The following is a 25,350-nucleotide window of genomic DNA, read 5'->3' as shown; positions in this document are numbered from 1 at the left end:
AACCCTAACCCTAACCCTAACCCTAACGCTCTTACCTAACCTAACCCTAACCCTAACCCTAACCCTAACCCTAACCCTAACCCTAACCCTAACCCTAACCCTAACCCTAACTTAACACAAGAAAGTTAAACAAAATTGCTCTATTGCTACGCCTTAACCTAAAACTATGCGTTTAATGTGTTATATAACTACCCATTGTTCCACATACTCTTCTATAGCTCGATCGGAGTACATAATTGTATAAGGAGGACCGAGAACGTTATGCGCTGGCCCGTGCCTTTCTCTGGACCTGTATCAACTGCGGAGTCATCAGACGATGTGGGGAGGTATGTAGTATTCCCATTAACCTAACCCTAATTCATTTCCCCTTGCAATAGTGTTCTGATCTGCCATTGACCCAAAACAAATTTGACAAAGTGTGGCGTATGAACTCTTATTTATTGATTTTGACATATCTTATGGTATGTACATCACAAAATGGTAGACATGACAAATTTACAAAGCATGTGACTTCATATTTGTTGATCTACAGAACCGTTGGAATATACCAACAACATAGATTGCATAATACATGTCTTAATAAATGTCCTGTGATCCTAGACCCATAAAAACCTCCTGTTTGATTTCTTTCTTACTATTCTATAATTTCCCTTCGACTTATGACTTGCTGGGATTTGAATTAGCTGTCACAATGTAGGGTTTTTCGAATTTCTGCAATATTTTTCTCTTGGAATACAAGCTATAATAAAATATGTGATTTTAATGCTGGATTTGCACTGATAGTTTGCCAATGCTCAGATAATAAATGTGACACTCTTCTGGTCAAAACACAACACTCACTAAAACTCATCACAACGTTTTCCAAATAAAAGCACAGCCATGTTTTACAGAAACACAAAGACAGGGATAACAGTGATGACGTGTTGAAGAAAAAACAGACACTCAAGAGTTTCATGTTACAGAACAGTTCAATAGATCACAGCACTACAGAACCCAGTACACTCCACAGCAACAGAACCAGTACAACACACTTGTTGCTAAGAAGGGGTGAGGGTTAGTGTATTTATTTCAAACTACTTTCCTTTTGATGGCATGAACATTTAGAGATTGCATCATTCCCAATAAATTAAAACATCCTATTTCATTCAACAACAAAAAAACATCTCAGTCTCAAAGAAGGGTCGATCATACTATGATATCATGCTTATTAATTTCACTTTCCTGGGAATAGTGCTACTTTTATTAACATGAATTTAAGTTTGAGTAGAGCTTCATCAACCAGAGAGAGCCTTGTGTGGTCCAGCAGACATCTGCACCAAGTTATTGGGTGTTTCAGGGTTGGATTCATGCTGACTGGATGGCATATCCACTGGTGTTTCAAACCTCAGCTCGCATTTTACACAGCTGGAAAACTTCTTACTCCAAGCGTTGAATAAAGTTTTCTGGGAAAAGTCCTTGGTGAGCACTGGCACCAAGTGTTACCCAATCACTTTCTTTAATCCCAGTGAGCCAGCCGGCATCCTGCAACAACAACAAAAGGACAGTCAGTACCAGATCACAGCCAAATCAGTACCGGTCTGCATAACTGTTGGGATGCTCCCTGTCAGGATGCTGGTGGTCACTCTTTCCCAGAGTTTCTCACCTGATCCTCTACTGAAGCGGTGGGAACCACCAGCACCACATCGCCTCTCTTCAGCTCCAGCTCATCTGAATTTGCAGCCTCAAAGTCATGCATGGTCTCCACCTGCAGGAGGGAAACACCGTCACCACATTTGCAGACTACAGACTGAGCCTGTTGACCTCTTATGCAAAGTAATCACACATTCAACAGGTGTGCTTTTTTGAATCTAGCTTTTGTGTTCCAGCAAATTGTATCTGGAGGAACACTCGCCTTATAGAGGAAGTCGTCAGGGAGCCCTGACACACCGCCGGACGGACTCATGTGTTTGATGGTCTGGTTCTCAGCTGTCACGTCATTATCCCCGATGGCGGTGGGAGAAATTATGTCTGCATCCCGGTCATCATCCCCTTCGTTACTCGAAGCTGGCTCGATCACCACAGAGGGGATCGGCATTTTTTCCTGAAGATAACAAACATAATGACTTTTAATTGAGTTATAATAATAAAACATGAACTATTTACTTATAACCTCCAGTTTGGATTTATTATGCAAACACAATGTGTGTTTAGTGTTACAGGTAAAAGGCCAGACCACAGAAAAATCTTTAAAGTTCTTAAACATGATTTGATCCATGACGGAGTTAAGCTCAGTTTGATTGATTGAATTACTGTGTGATTAATTTGTCAATGATAGGAATGTGTGACTTACAGAGGTGGGTGTTTTGACTTCCTCAACAGGATCGATCTGTGTGAAGACAAATCGTCTCATCACACAGCGAGATAACCACAGCCGGTACACATTTTTAAAGCAGATGACATTCATAAATATAATAGTTGAAACATCAGTGTGACTGTAACTCCGGAAAACAGATTGAATATTGTTCAGGAATAAATACAAAAGAAAAGTAAGACAAAAACTTTCTGTCATATTTTACAATAAGTCCAGGTTCATTGTAGATATTTGTATATTTTCCCAACCCTCTAAGCCAGGATTTATGTTTAGTTACTCATCTTTCACATGAGTTGATGGGTTAGGGTTAGTCATATCTACACTTCAAATTTCACTTTTCCTGGGGACAAATCCTAGTCATCACACTTTTGTCAATGACTAATTCTGAGATTTTTCAGAATATATTCCTGCTGATGTTGGTGTAGCAGTCATTACTTTAGCATGCTTCATAAGTAATTTCACCCTAAATTCATGTAGTAACAAAACTACCTTAATTCCATCCATTAATAAGGTCTGTTTATAGCCTTTTACTAACCAGATTTACAGTGTGTAGTTATTAAGGCTGAAAAACAGCTGAAGATATAACCCTAACAGAACACAAAGGTTAAATATCAGCAGAACTTTTCTATGTTTAAAATCAATCATCACAAATGTGATTCAAATATATCAGTGTTGATCCATTACTAATCAAAATACAATAAAGAGCAGTACCTACCTCTTCAAGGGCTGCCATGTCTGAGCTTGGAGATCCAGAGGTGGACTTTAAGAGAGAAATAAAAGTCAGTTAGGTCGGATTACTCTGATAGGGTTTATATCTATTTGGTTAAATACAGTTACTATAAAGGTTTGGATAAACGGGTAAGCAGAAATGACGAACATGTTGAAGATGATGAGGAATAATCCCCCTCTTCTGACACCCAGAAGAAGAAGAATACATTTAAAAAAACTCTTCAATTAACCCCACCTTTGCACTAGTGCAAGAAGACAGGACAAACAAATGTGGACTGTTAAACATCAGATGTTACTCATCACAGACTGCACAACTCAATGATTGAATAACAAAAAACAGAATCAGATTATCTCACTGAAGCCACTCCACCCTGTCATGTTAACACTCATGTTGCTAGTCACTGGCCGAGGAGGTGGAGTGGCAGCCATTTTGGACTCAAACCTACTTAACAATGCTTATCCACAATCTAATTAGAAGTCCTCTGAAAGCCTTATTCTAAATCATACTCACCCAACCTAGAAAACACTGCAGCCATCGTATTTGTTGCAGTGTATCCCAGGGGCTTATTCAGAATTCTTATCTGGATTCTCTGAGTTTAGTACTTAAACAGATTAAGTAATTATTGTGGGGGATAATAAAAATAGCACTGATATTGCATTTCACTCTTTATTAGATGCAATTGGTTTCAGTCAAAATGTAAACAAACCAACCCTCAACCTTGTTCTGACATATGGAATTGTAATCGAGCCAAACAACCCTGCTTTAGCTGACCACTTTTTAATAACTTTTGATGTACAGTTCACCTCCTGGGCCCTGCTATAGTGCCCTTGAGCAAGGCACCGGACACCTCCAATCCCCCCTCCCCATTGCTCCCCAGGCGCTGCACAACAGCTGCCCACTGCTCCTAGTACTAGGATGGGTTAAGTGCAGAGGACACATTTCAGTGTGTGTGTGTGTGTGTGTGTGTGTGTGTGTGTGTGTGTGTGTGTGTGTGTGTGTGTGTGTGTGTGTGTGTGTGTGTGTGTGTGTGTGTGTGTGTGTGTGTGAGCAATAAAGAGGGTTTCATCCTCGGATTCTAATTTGAATGTACTGTTACTGGACTACAAGCCAGAACATCTCCTATACAAGACATCTGACTGATAGTCCTAGAGCAACATGTTTAAAAACTTCTATCAACATGTAATGCAATACCTTCTCTCAGTGTATGGGAAGACTCCTATCCTAATTTTAATAAATATGTCATTATGGTCAGGCCTTGTGCCATATTCATTTAAGGAATTAAAGGTCGTTAAACCTCTCCTCCTCTCATCAAAAATTGATCCTGAGGCTGTGGCCAACTACAGACTAATATCTTACCTTCCCTTCTTCATCAAAATCCTTGAGAAAGCTGTTGCTCAACAGCTGATGAAAATATTTCAATAACAATCAATTACATGAGAAATGTCCATCAGGCTTTAGAACTCATCACAGCACAGAGACAGCACTAGTGAAAGTCACAAAAGACCTTCTCATGGCATCTGAAAGTGGACTTTCTATCTCAGTACTGTTAGACCCGAGCGCGGCTTTTGATACCATTGACCACAACATACTACAACAGAGATTAGAACAGTCAATTGGCATAAAGGGTACGGCACTAAACTGGTTTAGGTCATGAATCTCAGAACGGCTTCAGTTTGTATCTGCTCATGATGAATCCTCAATGAAAACCACACTCAATCATGAAGTGCTGCAAGGTTCTGTCCTTGGACCCATTTTGTTCTCTCTATGCATGGTGCCATTGGACAATATTAGACAGAAATCATGTATTGTTATGCTGACGATACACAGTTGTACCTATCTTTCAAGCCAGATGAAAATGATCAATTAACAAAACTACAACAATTCCTTTCAGATTCAAAAGCATAGATGAAATGCAACTTCCTATTATTAGACAAAACTGAAGTCATTTTACTTGACTCAAACAAATCTGAAATGAAGCATGAATTAACAAAACTACTCTTGATGGTATTACCTTGACCCCCAACTCCACAATAAAAAATCTTGGCATTATTATCGACGACAATTGGTCCTTCATATCACATATAAAGGATATTTCAGAGACTGCCTTCTTTCATCTCCGCAAAAGCAAACATATCTGACACATCCTGACTCGAAACAATGCAGAAAAGCTAATTCATGCTTTTATAACATCCAGGCTGGATTACTGCAACTCCCTTTTATCCAGCTGTCCCACCACACCCTTTAATAATCTTCAACTGGTAAAAAACGCTGCAGACCGTCTACTCACAAACACAAGGAAAAAGGACCATCAGTCCGGTTTAAGCAGCTCTACACTGGCTCCCAGCAAAGGACAGGACTGTTCTTCCAACCTACAAAGCATTACATGGAAACAATCACTCCAAAAAGATATTTGAATCCCCTTTTGTCCCTAGGTGTCACGCTCCAAGAGTGCAGGTCTCCTAGTCTGAAAAACTGGAGTCAGAGCATTCAGCTATACATTTTAATAATGATGATGGTGATGATGGTGATGATGGTGATGATGGTGATGATGATGATGATGATGATGATGATGATGATGATGATGATGATGATGATGATGCACATCCACTTACATCAGGTTTCTCATCCTCTGGGCTGCCTGAACGATCAGCTTTATTACCCACATCAGTAGGGGGAGCTCCAGGTTCCTCCACCTCTTCTCCAGCAGGTGGAGATCCAGGTTTTTCCACCTTTACTCCAGCAGGGGGAGCTGCAAGTTCCTCCACCCCTTCTCCAGCAGGGGAAGCTGCAGGTTCCTCCACCCCTTCTCCAGCAGGAGGAGCTGCAGGTTCCTCCACCCCTTCTCCAGCAGGGGGAGCTGCAGGTTCCTCCACCTCTTCTCCAGCAAGGGGAGCTGCACGTTCCTCCACCCCTTCTCCAGCAGGGGGAGCTGCAGGTTCCTCCACCCCTTCTCCAGCAGGGGGAGCTGCACGTTCCTCCACCCCTTCTCCAGCAGGGGAAGCTGCAGGTTCCTCCACCTCTTCTCCAGCAAGGGGAGCTCCAACGTCCGGTAGAGCTGGATACTTGTCTTGTTCCTGAGTAGGTTCTCTCCCTGTGGCTCCCGGAGCCTCTGCTTTAACTTCATTCTTTTGCAAGGAAAGATGATAATTCACTCTGAAACGGTTCAAATGTGGCTGCTGATATTTTGTATGAAACTCAATAAGAAGTTTAGAATGACGTGTCTTAACGGGCCATTCATGAATACTGTTCCAACAGTTCAAACCACTGTTAAAAAAACAGTAGAAGAAATTAGTTTCATTGCTTCAAATGTATAAATATATGGACACTTGAATCTAATGTAAACCCTTAATATAGTTGTTTCTGTTTGATATCATAAGAGATGCTTTTTAGTTGTGGGTCATATGTGACCTGTTACCTGTTGAAGTGTTTCTGGAGTGATTAAATGAAACTGCTGAACAGAACATTATATCAACTAAATTAATAAACCAATAATTGTCATGAACATCAACAAAATCATTTTAAATACAATGCACTTAGGAGTAAACTCACCATCTGATCAAACTCAGCGAAGAATGACGGGGCGGTGGCATTCTTCAGAGTGCACAAAATAAAAACAGAGAAGGGTCAAAAATCAGGACCTGTCAATATATGATTATATAACATTCACACAAGAGAAGAAATCCTTAGAGAACGTGCAGACAGGAAATAGTTTCAATTACAGCCAAGACGTCAGCATACAGGGCGTTCGGGAACAGGAAGTACAGACATGTCAATATAAATTAAATTAAGAAGTTGGATGTTATAAGTCTGGACTTTAAGAGTTAAGAGTAGTCAGGACGTTGAGAGTCAGACATCCAAAGTCAGATGTTGAGAGTCAGGATGTTGAGAGTCAGGACGTTGAGAGTCAGGATGTTGAGAGTCAGGACGTTGAGAGTCAGGATGTTGAGAGTCAGGACGTTGAAAGTCAGGACGTTGAAAGTCAGGACGTTGAGATCGAAGAAGTTGAGATCAAAGAAGTTGAGAGTCAGGACGTTGAGAGTCAGGACGTTGAGAGTCAGGACGTTGAGAGTCAGGACGTTGAGAGTCAGGCTGTTGAGAGTCAGGACGTTGAGAGTCAGGACGTTGAGAGTCGGGACGTTGAGAGTCAGGACGTTGAGAGTCAGGACGTTGAGAGTGAGGACGCTGAGAGTTGGACGTTGAGAGTCATCGTTGAGACTCTGGACTTCGATAGTCAGGACACAGGGAATCTGGGCATCTGGGCATCTGGACATCGAGAGTCAAACGGTTGAGAGTCGGGACGGTGAGAGTGAGGACATTGAGAGTCAGGACGTTGAGAGGAACGTCCTGACTCTGATGACGTTTAGAGTCGGATGTTGCGAAGGCGTTGAGAGTCAGACTTTAAGAGAGTCAGACATTAGGAGTCAGGACCTGGAGAGACGGACATTGAGAGTCAGGACGTTGAGAGTCGGACTTCGAAAGTCTGGACTTTGATAGTCAGGACGCAGCGAGTTTAGGCATCGGGACACCAAGAGTCAAAGGGTTGAGAGTCGGGACACCGAGAGTCAGGACGTTGAGAAACAGGAAGGTGAGAGTCCAGTCATTGAGAGGCGAGATGTTGAGGGAAAAAATGAATGTCAACAAGCAGAGAAAGCAGGCAGCAGGAGAGGAGGGAAGAACTTGGGGTCCGGGTTCAGGATTACTTTTACTTTGTTCTCAATCTGTGGGAGAGTAGGAGGCAGAACGGGTTCTCATTTCATCGATTCTATTCTACGCTATTCTACCAAACTGAAGTCAGGAAGGAGTTAAATACCTCTTCCTTTTCTGTATCTAGCGCTTGGTATAACTTTCCAATTCTCCGGTTCGCAGCCTCGTCTTCGGACATGTCTGAATGTTCTGGTTCTTTGTGAATTCTGGTGACGTTTATGTCTTTTATCCCTCCTGCTGTTCCAGAAACAGCTGCAAAGGATCGTGGAGTGTTGGAGGCTGGATCTCCAGTCCCTGAAGAGGCTGTTGGGAAACTGTGGGCAAAAGGATCTGTATCCCAATCGCCTCCTCCATCCCCAGTGGACAAAACTCCACCTGATACGGAGGTCTCAGGAGCAAACGGATCAAATTCAAAACCAGCCCCCTTGTCTCCAAATTGTGTTTCAGCAAAAGGGTCTGAATCAAATGCACCCCCCCCCTGTTTTTCATCTGCGGTAACTGAATCAAACGCACCCCTTCCCTGTGTTTCAGCTGTGGTAACTGAATCAAACGCACCCCCTCCCTGTGTTTCAGCAAAAGGGTCTGAATCAAACACACCCCCTCCCTGTTTTTCATCTGCAGTAACTGAATCAAACGCACCCCTTCCTTGTGTTTCAGCTGTGGTAACTGAATCAAACGCACCCCCTCCCTGTGTTTCAGCAAAAGGATCTGAATCAAACACACCCCCTCCCTGTTTTTCATCTGCAGTAACTGAATCAAACGCACCCCTTCCTTGTGTTTCAGCTGTGGTAACTGAATCAAACGCACCCCCTCCCTGTGTTTCAGCAAAAGGATCTGAATCAAACGCGCCCCCTCCCTGTGTTTCAGCTGCGGTAACTGAATCAAACGCACCCCCTCCCTGTGTTTCAGCTGCGGTAACTGAATCAAACACACCCCTTCCCTGTGTTTCAGCTGCGGTAACTGAATCAAACACACCCCTTCCCTGTGTTTCAGCAAAAGGATCTGAATCAAACGCACCCCCTCCCTGTGTTTCAGCAAAAGGATCTGAATCAAACGCACCCCTTCCCTGTGTTTCAGCTGCAGTAACTGAATCAAATGCCCCCCCTCCCTGTGTTTCAGCAAAAGGATCTGAATCAAACGCACCCCTTCCCTGTGTTTCAGCAAAAGGATCTGAATCAAACGCACCCCCTCCCTGTGTTTCAGCAAAAGGATCTGAATCAAACGCACCCCCTCCCTGTGTTTCAGCTGCAGTAACTGAATCAAATGCCCCCCCTCCCTGTGTTTCAGCAAAAGGATCTGAATCAAACGCACCCCTTCCCTGTGTTTCAGCAAAAGGATCTGAATCAAACGCACCCCCTCCCTGTGTTTCAGCAAAAGGATCTGAATCAAACACACCCCCTCCCTGTGTTTCAGCTGCGGTAACTGAATCAAACGCACCCCTTCCCTGTGTTTCAGCAAAAGGATCTGAATCAAACGCACCCCCTCCCTGTGTTTCAGCTGCGGTAACTGAATCAAATGCCCCCCCTCCCTCTGTTTCGGCAAAAGGATCTGAATCAAACGCACCACCTCCCTGTGTTTCAGCTGCGGTAACTGAATCAAACGCACCCCCTCCCTGTGTTTCAGCAAAAGGATCTGAATCAAACGCACCCCCTCCCTGTGTTTCAGCAAAAAGATCTGAATCAAACGCGCCCCCTCCCTGCTTTTCAGCTGAGGTAACTGAATCAAACGCACCCCCTCCCTGTGTTTCAGCAAAAAGATCTGAATCAAACGCACCCCCTCCCTGCTTTTCAGCTGAGGTAACTGAATCAAACGCACCCCCTACCTGTGTTTCAGCAAAAGGATCTGAATCAAACGCACCCCTTCCCTGCTTTTCAGCTGAGGTAATCGAATCAGAAGCACCCCTTCCCTTTGTTTCAGATTGGTGTATGTAGATCGATGTGAGGCCTGTCGCTTTTCCTGGTCGCTTTTCTCCTGCCGAAACTTGTTCTACTGTTTGAGACCAATCCTCCCACCCCTCCCTCTCTGGGAGACGGTCTTCAGAGGAGAGCTCATCGTCTGCACTCGCCCAGCTTCCCCCCTGACCTCCATCACACCACTCCTCAGCTGTCTCATACTCAGACCCAGACCCATCTGGGGACCTGGACCATCTGTCTCCTCCATCTTCTGTGCTGTCCTCAATCTGCTCTCCATACTCATTGGTGAATATCAGTCCTGGGGTGGACTTCCTGCGCTCTTGCTGCCTTGCTGTATCTACGTTTGAAACTGCCTGCCTTGTCTCCTCTTCCTCACTTCTGATTGTAGAGGAATGAAGATCTGGGATAGATTGAAAGCTCCAGCTGCTAACCTCATCTCCAGCTGTGGCTGCCCCCTCGTCCTCAGGAGGTCTAGCTGTGTCTGCACCCTGCGCCCCCCCCTCCGGACCTACGTCAGGTGCCTCGGGTCCTGGAGCAGCATCTCCATTTGCCGAACCAAAGTCAGCGGACCAGTCTGCGACGAACCCAGTGTCAGCTCCCTGATTGAGAAAGCAGGGATTGCAGGGTTAAAGCTGACCCTCCCGCTCTTAACCCACAGTTAAGTCAGACCGGAGAGCCGGTGCAGGAATTATTTTTCCAGGGCTGCACAAAGCTGGAGTCATTACTGCTGTAATCAAACAGATCACTGGGAAATATAAATTAACATTGGATGGAAAATATCGCCAGAAATATATACGTTACCAAAAACATGTGTAACACATGACTGATGTCACAGAAACACGTGAACGTGCTGATGTCACGGTCACACATAAATATAATGAATTCTTTGTTGGTAATTCATCAAGCTGTAGTGTTAAGAAAGATGTTGTGTAGTTGTATGTGTTGTGGAGTAATTGTGTGTACTTACAAGCTCAGCTTTTTGGGCTTCTCCCTATAAAGCAAAAGGGAATAGAAGATGGTTCATATCTGCAGATACACTGATCGGTGCAGCCGAACTATACATTTCTATGTTTTCATTTAAATAGAAAAACAATAATACTTTTTTTATTTACCCTCTCAACAATAATCAGATCATATATTCCAAACATCGAGCAGTCACATCAAATTGAAACCACTGCTACTCCCATAGACAGCTTGACTAGACAGGAAAATGAACTCACCGACCACATATCCCAGGGCACTGCGGTCTGAAAGGGCAGAAAACGCATCATCACCTCATCATGAAAATATATTCATACACAAATACATACCCAGAGTGTGAAGTACAAATATTATTCTCTACTACATCATTTGTAGGACATAGTACACAGCATGAAGTACATACTGATGTAGTACGCAGTAGTTAGTATGCAGTTTGGATCTCAGCCTCCTACGGTTAACGACTGATGCTGTGCGAGCGTGCGTGTGTGTGTGTGTGTGTGTTGCGGGAACCTGCGGGATCGGAGAAACACTCTCATCTGGCTCAAAAGCATCAAAGTCCAGGTCGAGCAGAGACTCTCCTGGTCGTTCGTTGGGCTGCGGATGACAAAAACAGCAGGTCAACTGGGGGGGGGGGGGGGGTGTAAAGTACACTTATTAATTATTACCGCTCTGCTGACCGACTGACCTGCGACGGTGTCGGCGCCGGTAAGAACTCCCCTCCAAAAAGGTCGATGATCTGCTCCTCTGCCACTTCCTTGGTCGGTGTGGCCTTTGGTAGTGGGGGCACCGGCGGACCCTTTTTAAGCTGTAGAAACACAACACGCGTCACCACATCGCCGGCCTGCATCACACACAGCAGCACTCATTCACTCATTAATATCACTCATTAATATCACTCACTCACTCACTGAATGAGCGAGTGAGTGAGTGAGTGAGTGAGTGAGTGAGTGAGTGAGTGAGTGAGTGAGTGAGTGAGTGAGTGAGTGAGTGAGTGAGTGGTGAGTGAGTGAGTGAGTGAGTGAGTGAGTGAGTGAGTGAGTGAGTGAGTGAGTGAGTGAGTGAGTGACAATATAAAGTCTGTATTATATACTGTATAACCAGCGGTGGCTGGTGGGAAATAATTTAGGCGGGGCTGTGAAGGTGTTGGGGGGGCATATTTTATACCACGGTTCACCAACCTGCCACTGAGAGCTTCCTGAGGGACCTCTATGGAGGGTTAGGGTTTGATATCATCTGAAGGATGTACATTTGCAGCTTTCTTTTAAATAATGAATATGCATTTAATACGCTACATATAAGAAAATGATTTTCCTCATTACTGTTTCCAATGGGCAAGACTTTTTAAAAATAAAACTGTGTTTCCATTTGAACAATAACTTGGATTTATACATTTCAACTACACATCTGGTCCATTTAACACGCTGCTGCGATTGGGAGCACACAGTTCAATATGAACAGCGCGATTTAAAAGGTGTGTGTGTGTGTGTGTGTGTGTGTGTGTGTGTGTGTGTGTGTGTGTGTGTGTGTGTGTGTGTGTGTGTGTGTGTGTGTGTGTGTGTGTGTGTGTGTGTGTGTGTGTGTGTGTGTGTGTTTGCGTCGGACAGATGTGGCAGAGCCTGCTTTACAGGTTTATAACCTATTTGGTGTTATAAGTCCAGTAGGGGCTTGCACTGGGAACCGTAGGGTCACCGGTTCAAGTTGCATTGCTCCCTGGGCGCTGCACAATAGCTGCCCACTGCTCCTAGTGGGATGGGTTAAATGCAGAGGACACATTTCACTGTGTGTGTGTGTGTGTGTGTGTGTGTGTGTGTGTGTGTGTGTGTGTGTGTGTGTGTGTGTGTGTGTGTGTGTGTGTGTGTGTGTGTGTGTGTGTGTGTGTGTGTGTGTGTGTGCATGTATGTGACAATAAAGAGGGTTTCATCCTCCGATTCTATTCTATTCTACACAGTCTCACAGAGACAGCAAGTTCACTCACCAGATCACAGGGGGCAGCAGAGAGAAGCAGAGAGTTAGGGTCAGAGATACAGAACACACACACATCACCTTCATCACACACACACATCACCTTCATCACACAAACACATCATCTTCATCACACACACATCACCTTCATCACACACACACATCACCTTCATCACACACACATCACCTTCATCACACACACATCACCTTCATCACACACACACATCACCTTCATCAGACACACACATCACCTTCATCACACACACATCACCTTCATCACACACACACATCACCTTCATCACACACACACACATCATCTTCATCACACACACATCACCTTCATCACACACACACATCATCTTCATCACACACACACATCACCTTCATCACACACACACATCATCTTCATCACACACACACATCATCTTCATCACACACACACATCACCTTCATCACACACACACATCACCTTCATCACACACACACATCACCTTCATCACACACACACATCACCTTCATCACACACACACATCACCTTCATCACACACACACATCATCTTCATCACACACACACATCATCTTCATCACACACACATCACCTTCATCACACACACACATCATATTCATCACACACACACATCACCTTCATCACACACACATCATCTTCATCACACACACATCACCTTCATCACACACACACATCACCTTCATCACACACACATCATCTTCATCACACACACATCACCTTCATCACACACACACATCACCTTCATCACACACACACATCATCTTCATCACACACACACATCATCTTCATCACACACACACATCATCTTCATCACACACACACACATCATCTTCATCACACACACACATCACCTTCATCACACACACACATCATCTTCATCACACACACACATCATCTTCATCACACACACACATCATCTTCATCACACACACATCACCTTCATCACACACACACACATCACCTTCATCACACACACACATCATCTTCATCACACACACACATCACCTTCATCACACACACACATCATCTTCATCACACACACATCACCTTCATCACACACACACACATCACCTTCATCACACACACACATCATCTTCATCACACACACACACATCATCTTCATCACACACACACACATCATCTTCATCACACACACACATCACCTTCAGAAGCTTAAAACTACATGTCCCATGATTACAGAGCAACAGGTCTACTTGTGGTATCAGTGATTCAGGATCATGTCTACCTGTATGGGGGATTTGGGCCGTGGGGGTCCAGGTGAAACGGGGCGGAGCATGTGGTTGGATCCGGCGTCGGGGCTCTCAGGCGGGCTCTCGTCCTCTGGAGGTGACGGGGTTCTGGCGAGTCTCAGCGGTCCCGAGTCGCTGCAGGTCGTGACAGAAACATGTCAGGTGAATCTTAACTTTAATCCTCACATGGAAACTAAACTCCAGTGAGGGCCGGAGTCGCTCAAGCCAGTTCTCAATGAGGTCCAACACTTCAGCAACTGCTAAAAACAACAAGGGGTCTGACCTCGGGGCTCCCTGGATGGTGAACATCTTGTCAGAGTGCTGCTCAGCCAGCTGCGTCATCACTTCGTACAGCTGCCGGCACACCTGCAGAGAAACACAGGTGAGGCACACTGCAGGTAACGTGATGTCACACAGATACAGGTGAGGCACACTGCAGGTAACGTGATGTCACACAGATACAGGTGAGGCACACTGCAGGTAACGTGATGTCACACAGATACAGGTGAGGCCTACTGCAGGTAACGTGATGTCACACAGATACAGGTGAGGCACACTGCAGGTAACGTGATGTCACACAGATACAGGTGAGGCACACTGCAGGTAACGTGATGTCACACAGATACAGGTGAGGCCTACTGCAGGTAACGTGATGTCACACAGATACAGGTGAGGCACACTGCAGGTAACGTGATGTCACACAGATACAGGTGAGGCACACTGCAGGTAACGTGATGTCACACAGATACAGGTGAGGCACACTGCAGGTAACGTGATGTCACACAGATACAGGTGAGGCACACTGCAGGTAACGTGATGTCACACAGACACTGTGAGTCCTCTCTGCAGGTAACGTGGCTGACTGTCAGGTAACCCCACCCCCCCTCACCAGAGAGATCTCGCGGTGGAACTTGGCCTCCAGGTTAGTGATGCTCTTGAAGGTGCTGATGTAGAATCCCACCCGGCTGCAGAGTGATAGGAGACACAGGTTATCAGTTAATGCATCTGTTACTGTAGGACACCTGTTGTGGGCAGTGTGCATGAGACTCACCAGGTGTGCATGAGACTCACCAGGTGTGCACGAGACTCACCAGGTGTGCATGAGACTCACCAAGGGCTTCATTTATAAAGCTTTGCGTAGGATTACCGTGGGAAGGTGGCGTAGGTAGGACAAAGCAAGTAAATATGCACAAAAATATTCCGATGGATAAAACCCTGCGCTCGCGCGTCCTACGCCGGTTTCCTTTATAAATCACAATCAACTCGAAATGCGACGCAGCTTTTGCGGACTTCACGTAACGCCCAGATTTGCCTATAAATAATCAAAGAAATGCCCCGTATGAATGTTCATTCAGACTGACTGCCTGATGACGGGCAGGAAATGCCGACAGAACTGCTAAAAACCCATTTCACTCCGAGTCAGGTTCTGGTTCTTGTTGGGGGGGTGCAGTTCCTCAGATTGTTTGGAGTTTGCTGTTTGAAGAGAACAGAGAGCTGCAGCACGTGGAGCTCTCTGTGAACGGCCTCAGAAAGCCGGATCATCACCAACATAAATAAATATGCAGTCCCTAAAAGTTAGGGGGGGGGGGGGGGGTGGGTTCAATAATTCATTTATTATTGTATTCATTTGTTTCTCACAGGTCTGTTTCTGTGTGCACTCCGGACTCTCAAACAGGCGTTTGTTCATACTGCAGTTCTTCATATCTGAAACCTGAGAGGGAATATTTAGATGGTGTTATTTCACATCCCTCCATTCTCCCTTCTGCCAACGCTGTCGCAGTTTCTCACCCCTCCCGTTTCTGTGCGTACGCATGGGTCAGAGTGTGCGCGGAGGAACGCACCTTTACCGTCAAGTTTGTTTTTTATCACTCTCAAAGATTGCTTAGAAGTTTGGGCGTACCCCACGTTTATAAATGAGGCCCCAGGTTTGCATGAGACTCACCTGTCCCACAGAGTGGGCAGCTCGTCCTGCAGGCCGACATCCAGCTCGTCGAAAACCTTCTGAGCCTTCTTAAGCTCGTCATCCGCCTGAAACACACACACCTCAGTTACAGAAGACCTTGAACATCTCACACCTTCATCACCTTCATCATCTTCCTCAGCCTCAGCTCACCTTCATCATCTTCCTCAGCCTGACCCCACCTTCATCATCTTCCTCAGCCTGACTCCACCTTCATCATCTACCTCAGCCTCAGCTCACCTTCATCATCTTCCTCAGCCTCAGCTCACCTTCATCATCTTCCTCAGCCTCAGCTCACCTTCATCATCTACCTCAGCCTCAGCTCACCTTCATCATCTTCCTCAGCCTCAGCTCACCTTCATCATCTACCTCAGCCTCAGCTCACCTTCATCATCTTCCTCAGCCTCAGCTCACCTTCATCTTCCTCAGCCTGACCCCACCTTCATCATCTTCCTCAGCCTGAGCTCACCTTCATCATCTTCCTCAGCCTGACCCCACCTTCATCATCTACCTCAGCCTCAGCTCACCTTCATCATCTTCCTCAGCCTGACCCCACCTTCATCATCTTCCTCAGCCTGACCCCACATTCATCATCTTCCTCAGCCTCAGCTCACCTTCATCATCTACCTCAGCCTCAGCTCACCTTCATCATCTACCTCAGCCTGAGCTCACCTTCATCATCTTCCTCAGCCTGACCCCACCTTCATCATCTTCCTCAGCCTGAGCTCACTTTCATCATCTTCCTCAGCCTGAGCTCACCTTCATCATCTACCGCAGCCTGAGCTCACCTTCATCATCTTCCTCAGCTCACCTTCATCATCTTCCTCAGCCTGAGCTCACCTTCATCATCTTCCTCAGCTCACCTTCATCATCTTCCTGAGCTCACCTTCATCATCTACCTCAGCCTGAGCTCAACTTCATCATCTTCCTCAGCCTGAGCTCACCTTCATCATCTACCTCAGCCTGAGCTCACCTTCATCATCTTCCTCAGCTCACCTTCATCATCTTCCTCAGCCTGAGCTCACCTTCATCATCTTCCTCAGCTCACCTTCATCATCTTCCTCAGCCTGAGCTCACCTTCATCATCTACCTCAGCCTGAGCTCACCTACATCATCTTCCTCAGCCTGAGCTCACCTTCATCACATTAATTATCTTCCTCAGCCTGAGCCCACCTTCATCATCTTCCTCATCCTGACCCCACCTTCATCACCTTCATCATCTTCCTCAGCCTGATCCCACCTTCATCACCTTCATTATCTTCCTCAGCCTGACCCCACCTTCATCACCTTCATTATCTTCCTCATCCTGACCCCACCTTCATCATCTTCCTCAGCCTGACCCCACCTTCATCACCTTCATTATCTTCTCAGCCTGAGCTCACCTCCTCAGTCTTCCGGTCGCTCTTCATCCCGGACAGCGTAAGGGTCTCCACCATGGTGTCGAGCACTATCGTAGTCAATCAGTTTCCGGCTTCTCTTGGCCACGCGAGTCTGAAAGGTCAAGAGGATCAGGTTTAGAGAGACACAGGTTTAGAGAGACTCAGTTTAGAGAGACTCAGGTTTAGAGAGGATCAGGTTTAGAGAGATTCAGGTTTAGAGAGACTCAGGTTTAGAGAGATTCAGGTTTAGAGAGGACTCAGGTTTAGAGAGATCAGGTTTAGAGAGACTCAGGTTTAGAGAGATTCCAGGTTTAGAGAGACTCAGGTTTAGAGAGACTCAGGTTTAGAGAGGATCAGGTTTAGAGAGACTCAGGTTTAGAGAGACTCAGGTTTAGAGAGATTCAGGTTTAGAGAGGATCAGGTTTAGAGAGATTCAGGTTTAGAGAGACTCAGGTTTAGAGAGATTCAGGTTTAGAGAGACTCAGGTTTAGAGAGACTCAGGTTTAGAGAGGATCAGGTTTAGAGAGACTCAGGTTTAGAGAGACTCAGGTTTAGAGAGATTCAGGTTTAGAGAGGATCAGGTTTAGAGAGATTCAGGTTTAGAGAGACTCAGGTTTAGAGAGATTCAGGTTTAGAGAGACTCAGGTTTAGAGAGACTCAGGTTTAGAGAGGATCAGGTTTAGAGAGACTCAGGTTTAGAGAGGATCAGGTTTAGAGAGACTCAGGTTTAGAGAGACTCAGGTTTAGAGAGATCAGGTTTAGAGAGGATCAGGTTTAGAGAGATTCAGGTTTAGAGAGACTCAGGTTTAGAGAGATTCAGGTTTAGAGAGACTCAGGTTTAGAGAGACTCAGGTTTAGAGAGGATCAGGTTTAGAGAGACTCAGGTTTAGAGAGATTCAGGTTTAGAGAGATTCAGGTTTAGAGAGATCAGGTTTAGAGAGATCAGGTTTAGAGAGATTCAGGTTTAGAGAGACTCAGGTTTAGAGAGATTCAGGTTTAGAGAGATTCAGGTTTAGAGAGGATCAGGTTTAGAGAGACTCAGTTTAAGAATTTAGTTAGAGGATTCAGGTTTAGAGAGACTCGGTTTAGAGAGACTCAGGTTTAGAGAGACTCAGGTTTAGAGAGATTCAGGTTTAGAGAGACTCAGGTTTAGAGAGATTCAGGTTTAGAGAGATTCAGGTTTAGAGAGGATCAGGTTTAGAGAGACTCAGGTTTAGAGAGATTCAGGTTTAGAGAGACTCAGGTTTAGAGAGACTCAGGTTTAGAGAGATCAGGTTTAGAGAGACTTCAGGTTTAGAGAGATTCAGGTTTAGAGAGATTCAGGTTTAGAGAGATTCAGGTTTAGAAGAGAGCTCAGGTTTAGAGAGACTCAGGTTTAGAGAGATTCAGGTTTAGAGAGATTCAGGTTTAGAGAGACTCAGGTTTAGAGAGACTCAGGTTTAGAGAGACTCAGGTTTAGAGAGACTCAGGTTTAGAGAGATTCAGGTTTAGAGAGACTCAGGTTTAGAGAGATTCAGGTTTAGAGAGATTCAGGTTTAGAGAGGATCAGGTTTAGAGAGACTCAGGTTTAGAGAGATTCAGGTTTAGAGAGACTCAGGTTTAGAGAGACTCAGGTTTAGAGAGACTCAGGTTTAGAGAGACTCAGGTTTAGAGAGATTCAGGTTTAGAGAGATTCAGGTTTAGAGAGACTCAGGTTTAGAGAGACTCGGGTTTAGAGAGATTCAGGTTTAGAGAGACTCAGGTTTAGAGAGATTCAGGTTTAGAGAGATTCAGGTTTAGAGAGATTCAGGTTTAGAGAGACTCAGGTTTAGAGAGATTCAGGTTTAGAGAGATTCAGGTTTAGAGAGACTCAGGTTTAGAGAGACTCAGGTTTAGAGAGACTCAGGTTTAGAGAGACTCAGGTTTAGAGAGACTCAGGTTTAGAGGGATTCAGGTTTAGAGAGATTCAGGTTTAGAGAGATTCAGGTTTAGAGAGACTCAGGTTTAGAGAGATTCAGGTTTAGAGAGATTCAGGTTTAGAGAGATTCAGGTTTAGAGAGATTCAGGTTTAGAGAGGTTTAGGTCTTACTCTGAGGTCTGGGAACTGCAGGAGATACTCATCCAGGTTCAGAAGCGTTGAGTCCACCAACTTGTTATGGAAATCCTCCCACATGGCATCGCAGTCCTGCAGAAAAGCAACAGCTCTGTTGTCATAGTGGCACATAAAAAAATGCACAATCTACAAAGCTGTGTTCTCATTGGTCCAGCCGGCTCTTAGTCCCTTCTAGTTCTTCACTGATGGTTAACCCATAGCTGCTGCTTCTGAAGACCTGGTGCGTTCAGATGCTACTGCTTCTGAAGACCTGGTGCATTCAGGTGCTGCTGTCAGTAGGAGATCTCAGGACTCTTACCTTCCCGATGACCATGACGTCATCTTTGCCGTGCCAGTCCGGCTCGTAGACTTCATGCAGAGACTGCGTCAGGTTGATGGAGGCCTGCTGCATCCCTGAGACACACAGTGTGTTAGTTTATAATTCATTTGAATACCTATGATGTGTAATGCAAATGGAGCCTCACCTTTAATGGCCGCCATGTAGGCTTTCATCTCCCTCTGCAGCCGAGAGCCTTCCGACTGACAGACATACATCAGAAAAAATTAGGTCATCACATTTCACTGTTTCTGCTTCAGACTGATATAACCTTCCACTGTTTCTGCTTCAGACTGATATAACCTTCCACTGTTTCTGCTTCAGACAGATATAACCTTCCACTGTTTCTGCTTCAGACAGATATAACCTTCCACTGTTTCTGCTTCAGACAGATATAACCTTCCACTGTTTCTGCTTCAGACAGATATAACCTTCCACTGTTTCTGCTTCAGACTGATATAACCTTCCACTGTTTCTGCTTCAGACTGATATAACCTTCCACTGTTTCTGCTTCAGACTGATATAACCTTCCACTGTTTCTGCTTCAGACAGATATAACCTTCCACTGTTTCTGCTTCAGACAGATATAACCTTCCACTGTTTCTGCTTCAGACAGATATAACCTTCCACTGTTTCTGCTTCAGACTGATATAACCTTCCACTGTTTCTGCTTCAGACAGATATAACCTTCCACTGTTTCTGCTTCAGACAGATATAACCTTCCACTGTTTCTGCTTCAGACTGACGGACAGATATAACCTTCCACTGTTTCTGCTTCAGACTGATATAACCTTCCACTGTTTCTGCTTCAGACTGATATAACCTTCCACTGTTTCTGCTTCAGACAGATATAACCTTCCACTGTTTCTGCTTCAGACTGATATAACCTTCCACTGTTTCTGCTTCAGACAGATATAACCTTCCACTGTTTCTGCTTCAGACTGACGGACAGATATAACCTTTCACTGTTTCTGCTTCAGACTGACGGACAGATATAACCTTCCACTGTTTCTGCTTCAGACTGACGGACAGATATAACCTTCCACTGTTTCTGCTTCAGACTGACATTTCACTGTTTCTGCTTCAGATTGACATTTCACTGTTTCTGCTTCAGACTGACATTTCACTGTTTCTGCTTCAGATTGACATTTCACAGTTTGGTTGCCCCTGCATCTATAATAATAATAATTCATCAATATATAATTGAATATGTATATAAGCCTGTGTAAGTGTGTTCACGGTGCGTCGGGGTCTTCATTTCTCTCCGGTAGGATGCGCTCACCTCCTGCCTCCTGAAGTTGACGACCACCTGCTCAAACTGCTCATCTTTGGTCTCGTCGGCCTTTCCCAGTTTCTGCAGCACCTGGAAATGAATGAAATTAAACAGATCCATAACTACTGTTTGGAGACATTACCTTCTACACCGCAGCTTCCTGTGCAGACAGGAAGTAAACAAATGTTAACATGTGTCACTCCTCGTTTTTTAAAGTGAATCCTTTGAGAGAAGTAGGAAACTCCAAGACTCAAACCCATAGCTGTGAGCCAGCTTTAATATTTAACAGCGTCTAGAATTTCCCCCGCTGGTGTCAGGTTCTGTTTCTGGACAGAACAGAGGATGCAGCCCAGGGAGCAGCAACACAGTAACATGTTTCAGCATCACTGCAACATGTTTCAGCAATACTGCAACATGTTTCAGCAACACAGTAACATGTTTCAGCAATACAGTAACATGTTTCAGCAACACAGTAACATGTTTCAGCAACGCAGTAACATGTTTCAGCAACACAGTAACATGTTTCAGCAACACAGTAACATGTTTCAGCAACACTGCAACATGTTTCAGCATCACTGCAACATGTTTCAGCAACACTGCAACATGTTTCAGCATCACTGCAACATGTTTCAGCAACACTGCAACATGTTTCAGCAACACAGTAACATGTTTCAGCAACACTGCAACATGTTTCAGCAATACAGCAACATGTTTCAGCATCACTGCAACATGTTTCAGCAATACAGCAACATGTTTCAGCAACACAGTAACATGTTTCAGCAACACTGCAACATGTTTCAGCAACACTGCAACATGTTTCAGCAACACAGTAACATGTTTCAGCAACACTGCAACATGTTTCAGCAATACAGCAACATGTTTCAGCAACACAGTAACATGTTTCAGCAACACTGCAACATGTTTCAGCATCACTGCAACATGTTTCAGCAACACTGCAACATGTTTCAGCATCACTGCAACATGTTTCAGCAATACAGCAACATGTTTCAGCAACACTGCAACATGTTTCAGCATCACTGTAACATGTTTCAGCAACACTGCAACATGTTTCAGCATCACAGTAACATGTTTCAGCATCACTGCAACATGTTTCAGCAACACTGCAACATGTTTCAGCATCACTGCAACATGTTTCAGCATCACAGTAACATGTTTCAGCAACACTGCAACATGTTTCAGCATCACTGCAACATGTTTCAGCAACACAGTAACATGTTTCAGCAACACAGCAACATGTTTCAGCAACACTGCAACATGTTTCAGCAACACTGCAACATGTTTCAGCAACACTGCAACATGTTTCAGCAACACTGCAACATGTTTCAGCAACACAGTAACATGTTTCAGCAACACTGCAACATGTTTCAGCAACACAGTAACATGTTTCAGCAACACAGTAACATGTTTCAGCAACACTGCAACATGTTTCAGCAACACAGTAACATGTTTCAGCAACACTGCAACATGTTTCAGCAACACTGCAACATGTTTCAGCAACACAGTAACATGTTTCAGCAACACTGCAACATGTTTCAGCAACACTGCAACATGTTTCAGCAACACAGTAACATGTTTCAGCAACACAGTAACATGTTTCAGCAACACAGCAACATGTTTCAGCAACACAGTAACATGTTTCAGCAACACTGCAACATGTTTCAGCAACACAGTAACATGTTTCAGCAACACAGCAACATGTTTCAGCAACACTGCAACATGTTTCAGCAACACAGCAACATGTTTCAGCAACACAGCAACATGTTCTCTCGTGGATGGAATGTCAGTCACTCAGTTCTCCCTGGCCATCAGAACCAGGTAAGTTTCTCCCTGGCCAATCAGAACCAGGTAAGTTTCTCCCTGGCCAATCAGAACCAAGTAAGGTTCTCCCTGTCCAATCAGAACCAGGTAAGTTTCTCCCTGGCCAATCAGAACCAAGTAAGGTTCTCCCTGTCCAATCAGAACCAGGTAAGTTTCTCCCTGGCCAATCAGAACCAAGTAAGGTTCTCCCTGTCCAATCAGAACCAGGTAAGTTTCTCCCTGGCCAATCAGAACCAAGTAAGGTTCTCCCTGTCCAATCAGAACCAGGTAAGGTTCCCCCTGTCCTATCAGAACCAAGTAAGGTTCTCCCTGTCCATCAGAACCAGATAATGTTCTCCGTGTCCATCAGAACCAGGTAATGTTCTCCCTGTCCATCAGAACCAGATAATGTTCTCCGTGTCCATCAGAACCAGGTAATGTTCTCCGTGTCCATCAGAACCAGATAAGGTTCTCCCTGTCCATCAGAACCAGATAATGTTCTCCGTGTCCATCAGAACCAGGTAATGTTCTCCCTGTCCAATCAGAACCAGGTAAGGTTCTCCCTGTCCTATCAGAACCAAGTAAGGTTCTCCCTGTCCATCAGAACCAGATAATGTTCTCCGTGTCCATCAGAACCAGGTGATGTTCTCCGTGTCCATCAGAACCAGATAATGTTCTCTGTGTCCATCAGAACCAGATAATGTTCTCCGTGTCCATCAGAACCAGATAAGGTTCTCCCTGTCCATCAGAACCAGATAATGTTCTCCGTGTCCATCAGAACCAGATAATGTTCTCTGTGTCCATCAGAACCAGATAATGTTCTCCGTGTCCATCAGAACCAGATAAGGTTCTCCCTGTCCATCAGAACCAGATAATGTTCTCCATGTCCATCAGAACCAGATAATGTTCTCCGTGTCCATCAGAACCAGGTGATGTTCTCCGTGTCCATCAGAACCAGATAATGTTCTCCATGTCCATCAGAACCAGATAATGTTCTCCGTGTCCATCAGAACCAGGTGATGTTCTCCGTGTCCATCAGAACCAGGTGATGTTCTCCGTGTCCATCAGAACCAGGTGATGTTCTCCGTGTCCATCAGAACCAGGTGATGTTCTCCGTGTCCATCAGAACCAGATAATGTTCTCCATGTCCATCAGAACCAGATAATGTTCTCCATGTCCATCAGAACCAGATAATGTTCTCCGTGTCCATCAGAACCAGATAATGTTCTCCGTGTCCATCAGAACCAGATAATGTTCTCCGTGTCCATCAGAACCAGGTGATGTTCTCCGTGTCCATCAGAACCAGATAATGTTTCAGTACACAGTTCTCAGAGTGGACTTGTTCTGAAGTACAGTTATGCTGCATCAAATGAAGAGCCAGTGACCGAGCTGTGCTAAACATCATATCTGAATGATGATGTTTTATGTTTTTTGTCAAACATTTCTTTATGTTATTTCTTTATGTTACGTTCCTGCTGCTTTGTCAGCAGCAGGAACGTAACATAAAGAAATCATCAGCTCTGTAATTTAATAACAAGAATGATCTTATATTCTGTAATAACATCAAACTGAGTATAGATCATGAGTCAGCAGTATTCATACATCAGCAGAATGACAACACACAGATCTACTGACGCTCTCAGGTGTGTGACGTCATCACGCCGCCCCCCCCCCCCTCCCCGCCGACCTTGGCTCAGGAGAGCGTCATTTAATTAAATATAAACACTGATAAAAATATCTTTATCATTCACCGCGCATGACGTCATCACGAGGTGTTACTTGAGAGGACGGTCTGTTCAGCCAATCACAACGCTCTGTCTGTTTGCAATGATTTAACGGTTTTACGGAGGTGATTTTAACGCATCGTGACGTCAGGCTGTCTGTACGGATCGGATGGTTATAAACAGTAGAGCTGTAGATGATAGAAATACCATAACGTACCAAGACATATAACATATACAAATATAGCATGAACAGAGAACGGAGGCCCGCAGCATATCCCCTCCATCTGTCTCAAGCCTCCCCCTCCATCACCCTAACCTCCCGGTCTCTCTCCCGGTCCCCTCGGTCTCTCCCGGTTTCCCCCCCCCCCATCTCTCGGCCAAATCCTCACCTTCTCCTGCGCGCGGTTCAGCCGTTTCTGTACGTTCTTAGCAAAGATCCCCGTCTTGATTTCCGCCATGATGACTGCAGAGAGACCGGATTACCGAGAGAGACGGGAGGGGGAGGTGTGTGTGTGTGTGTGTGTGTGTGTGTGTGTGTGTGTGTGTGTGTGTGTGTGTGTGTGTGTGTGTGTGTGCGTGCGTGTGTGTGTGTGTGCGCGTGCGTGTGTGTGTGTGTGTGTGTTTAGGGGCGGGCCCACCGCGACGGCACAACTCGTTGGTACAAAAAATCTGCTAAACACCAACAAATAGCAGAAGATTCATAGAAATCTGGATCATCCACAATTACTATTAAATAACTCTACATTAATACATATTAAATAAATATAAAATAACTCTACATTAATACATATTAAATAAATATAAAATAACTACATTAATACATATTAAATAAATATAAAATAACTCTACATTAATACATATTAAATAAAT

The 25,350-nt window shown here is 44.8% G+C and overlaps 1 protein-coding gene across 1 annotated transcript; it reads right to left on the bottom strand.

Annotated features, from left to right (window-relative positions):
* Positions 1-419: 419 nt before the first annotated feature.
* On the bottom strand, positions 420-25,029 carry amph (amphiphysin). The gene is given in 23 exon segments (XM_063886761.1): positions 420-1,521; positions 1,643-1,744; positions 1,892-2,080; positions 2,330-2,365; positions 3,066-3,110; positions 5,693-6,205; positions 6,630-6,671; positions 10,129-10,296; positions 10,665-10,688; positions 10,918-10,944; positions 11,189-11,272; positions 11,364-11,483; positions 13,915-14,053; positions 14,202-14,284; positions 14,808-14,883; positions 15,861-15,946; positions 17,261-17,311; positions 17,313-17,369; positions 19,326-19,421; positions 19,648-19,742; positions 19,814-19,868; positions 20,948-21,028; positions 24,870-25,029. Coding segments are annotated over 23 exon segments (2,343 nt in total). The 5' UTR covers positions 24,939-25,029; the 3' UTR covers positions 420-1,416.
* Positions 25,030-25,350: the final 321 nt, after the last annotated feature.

This window comes from Eleginops maclovinus, chromosome 6 (genome assembly GCF_036324505.1).
Source record: "Eleginops maclovinus isolate JMC-PN-2008 ecotype Puerto Natales chromosome 6, JC_Emac_rtc_rv5, whole genome shotgun sequence".
NCBI lineage: Eukaryota > Metazoa > Chordata > Actinopteri > Perciformes > Eleginopidae > Eleginops > Eleginops maclovinus.
This window is presented reverse-complemented; position numbering and strand designations above follow the sequence as displayed.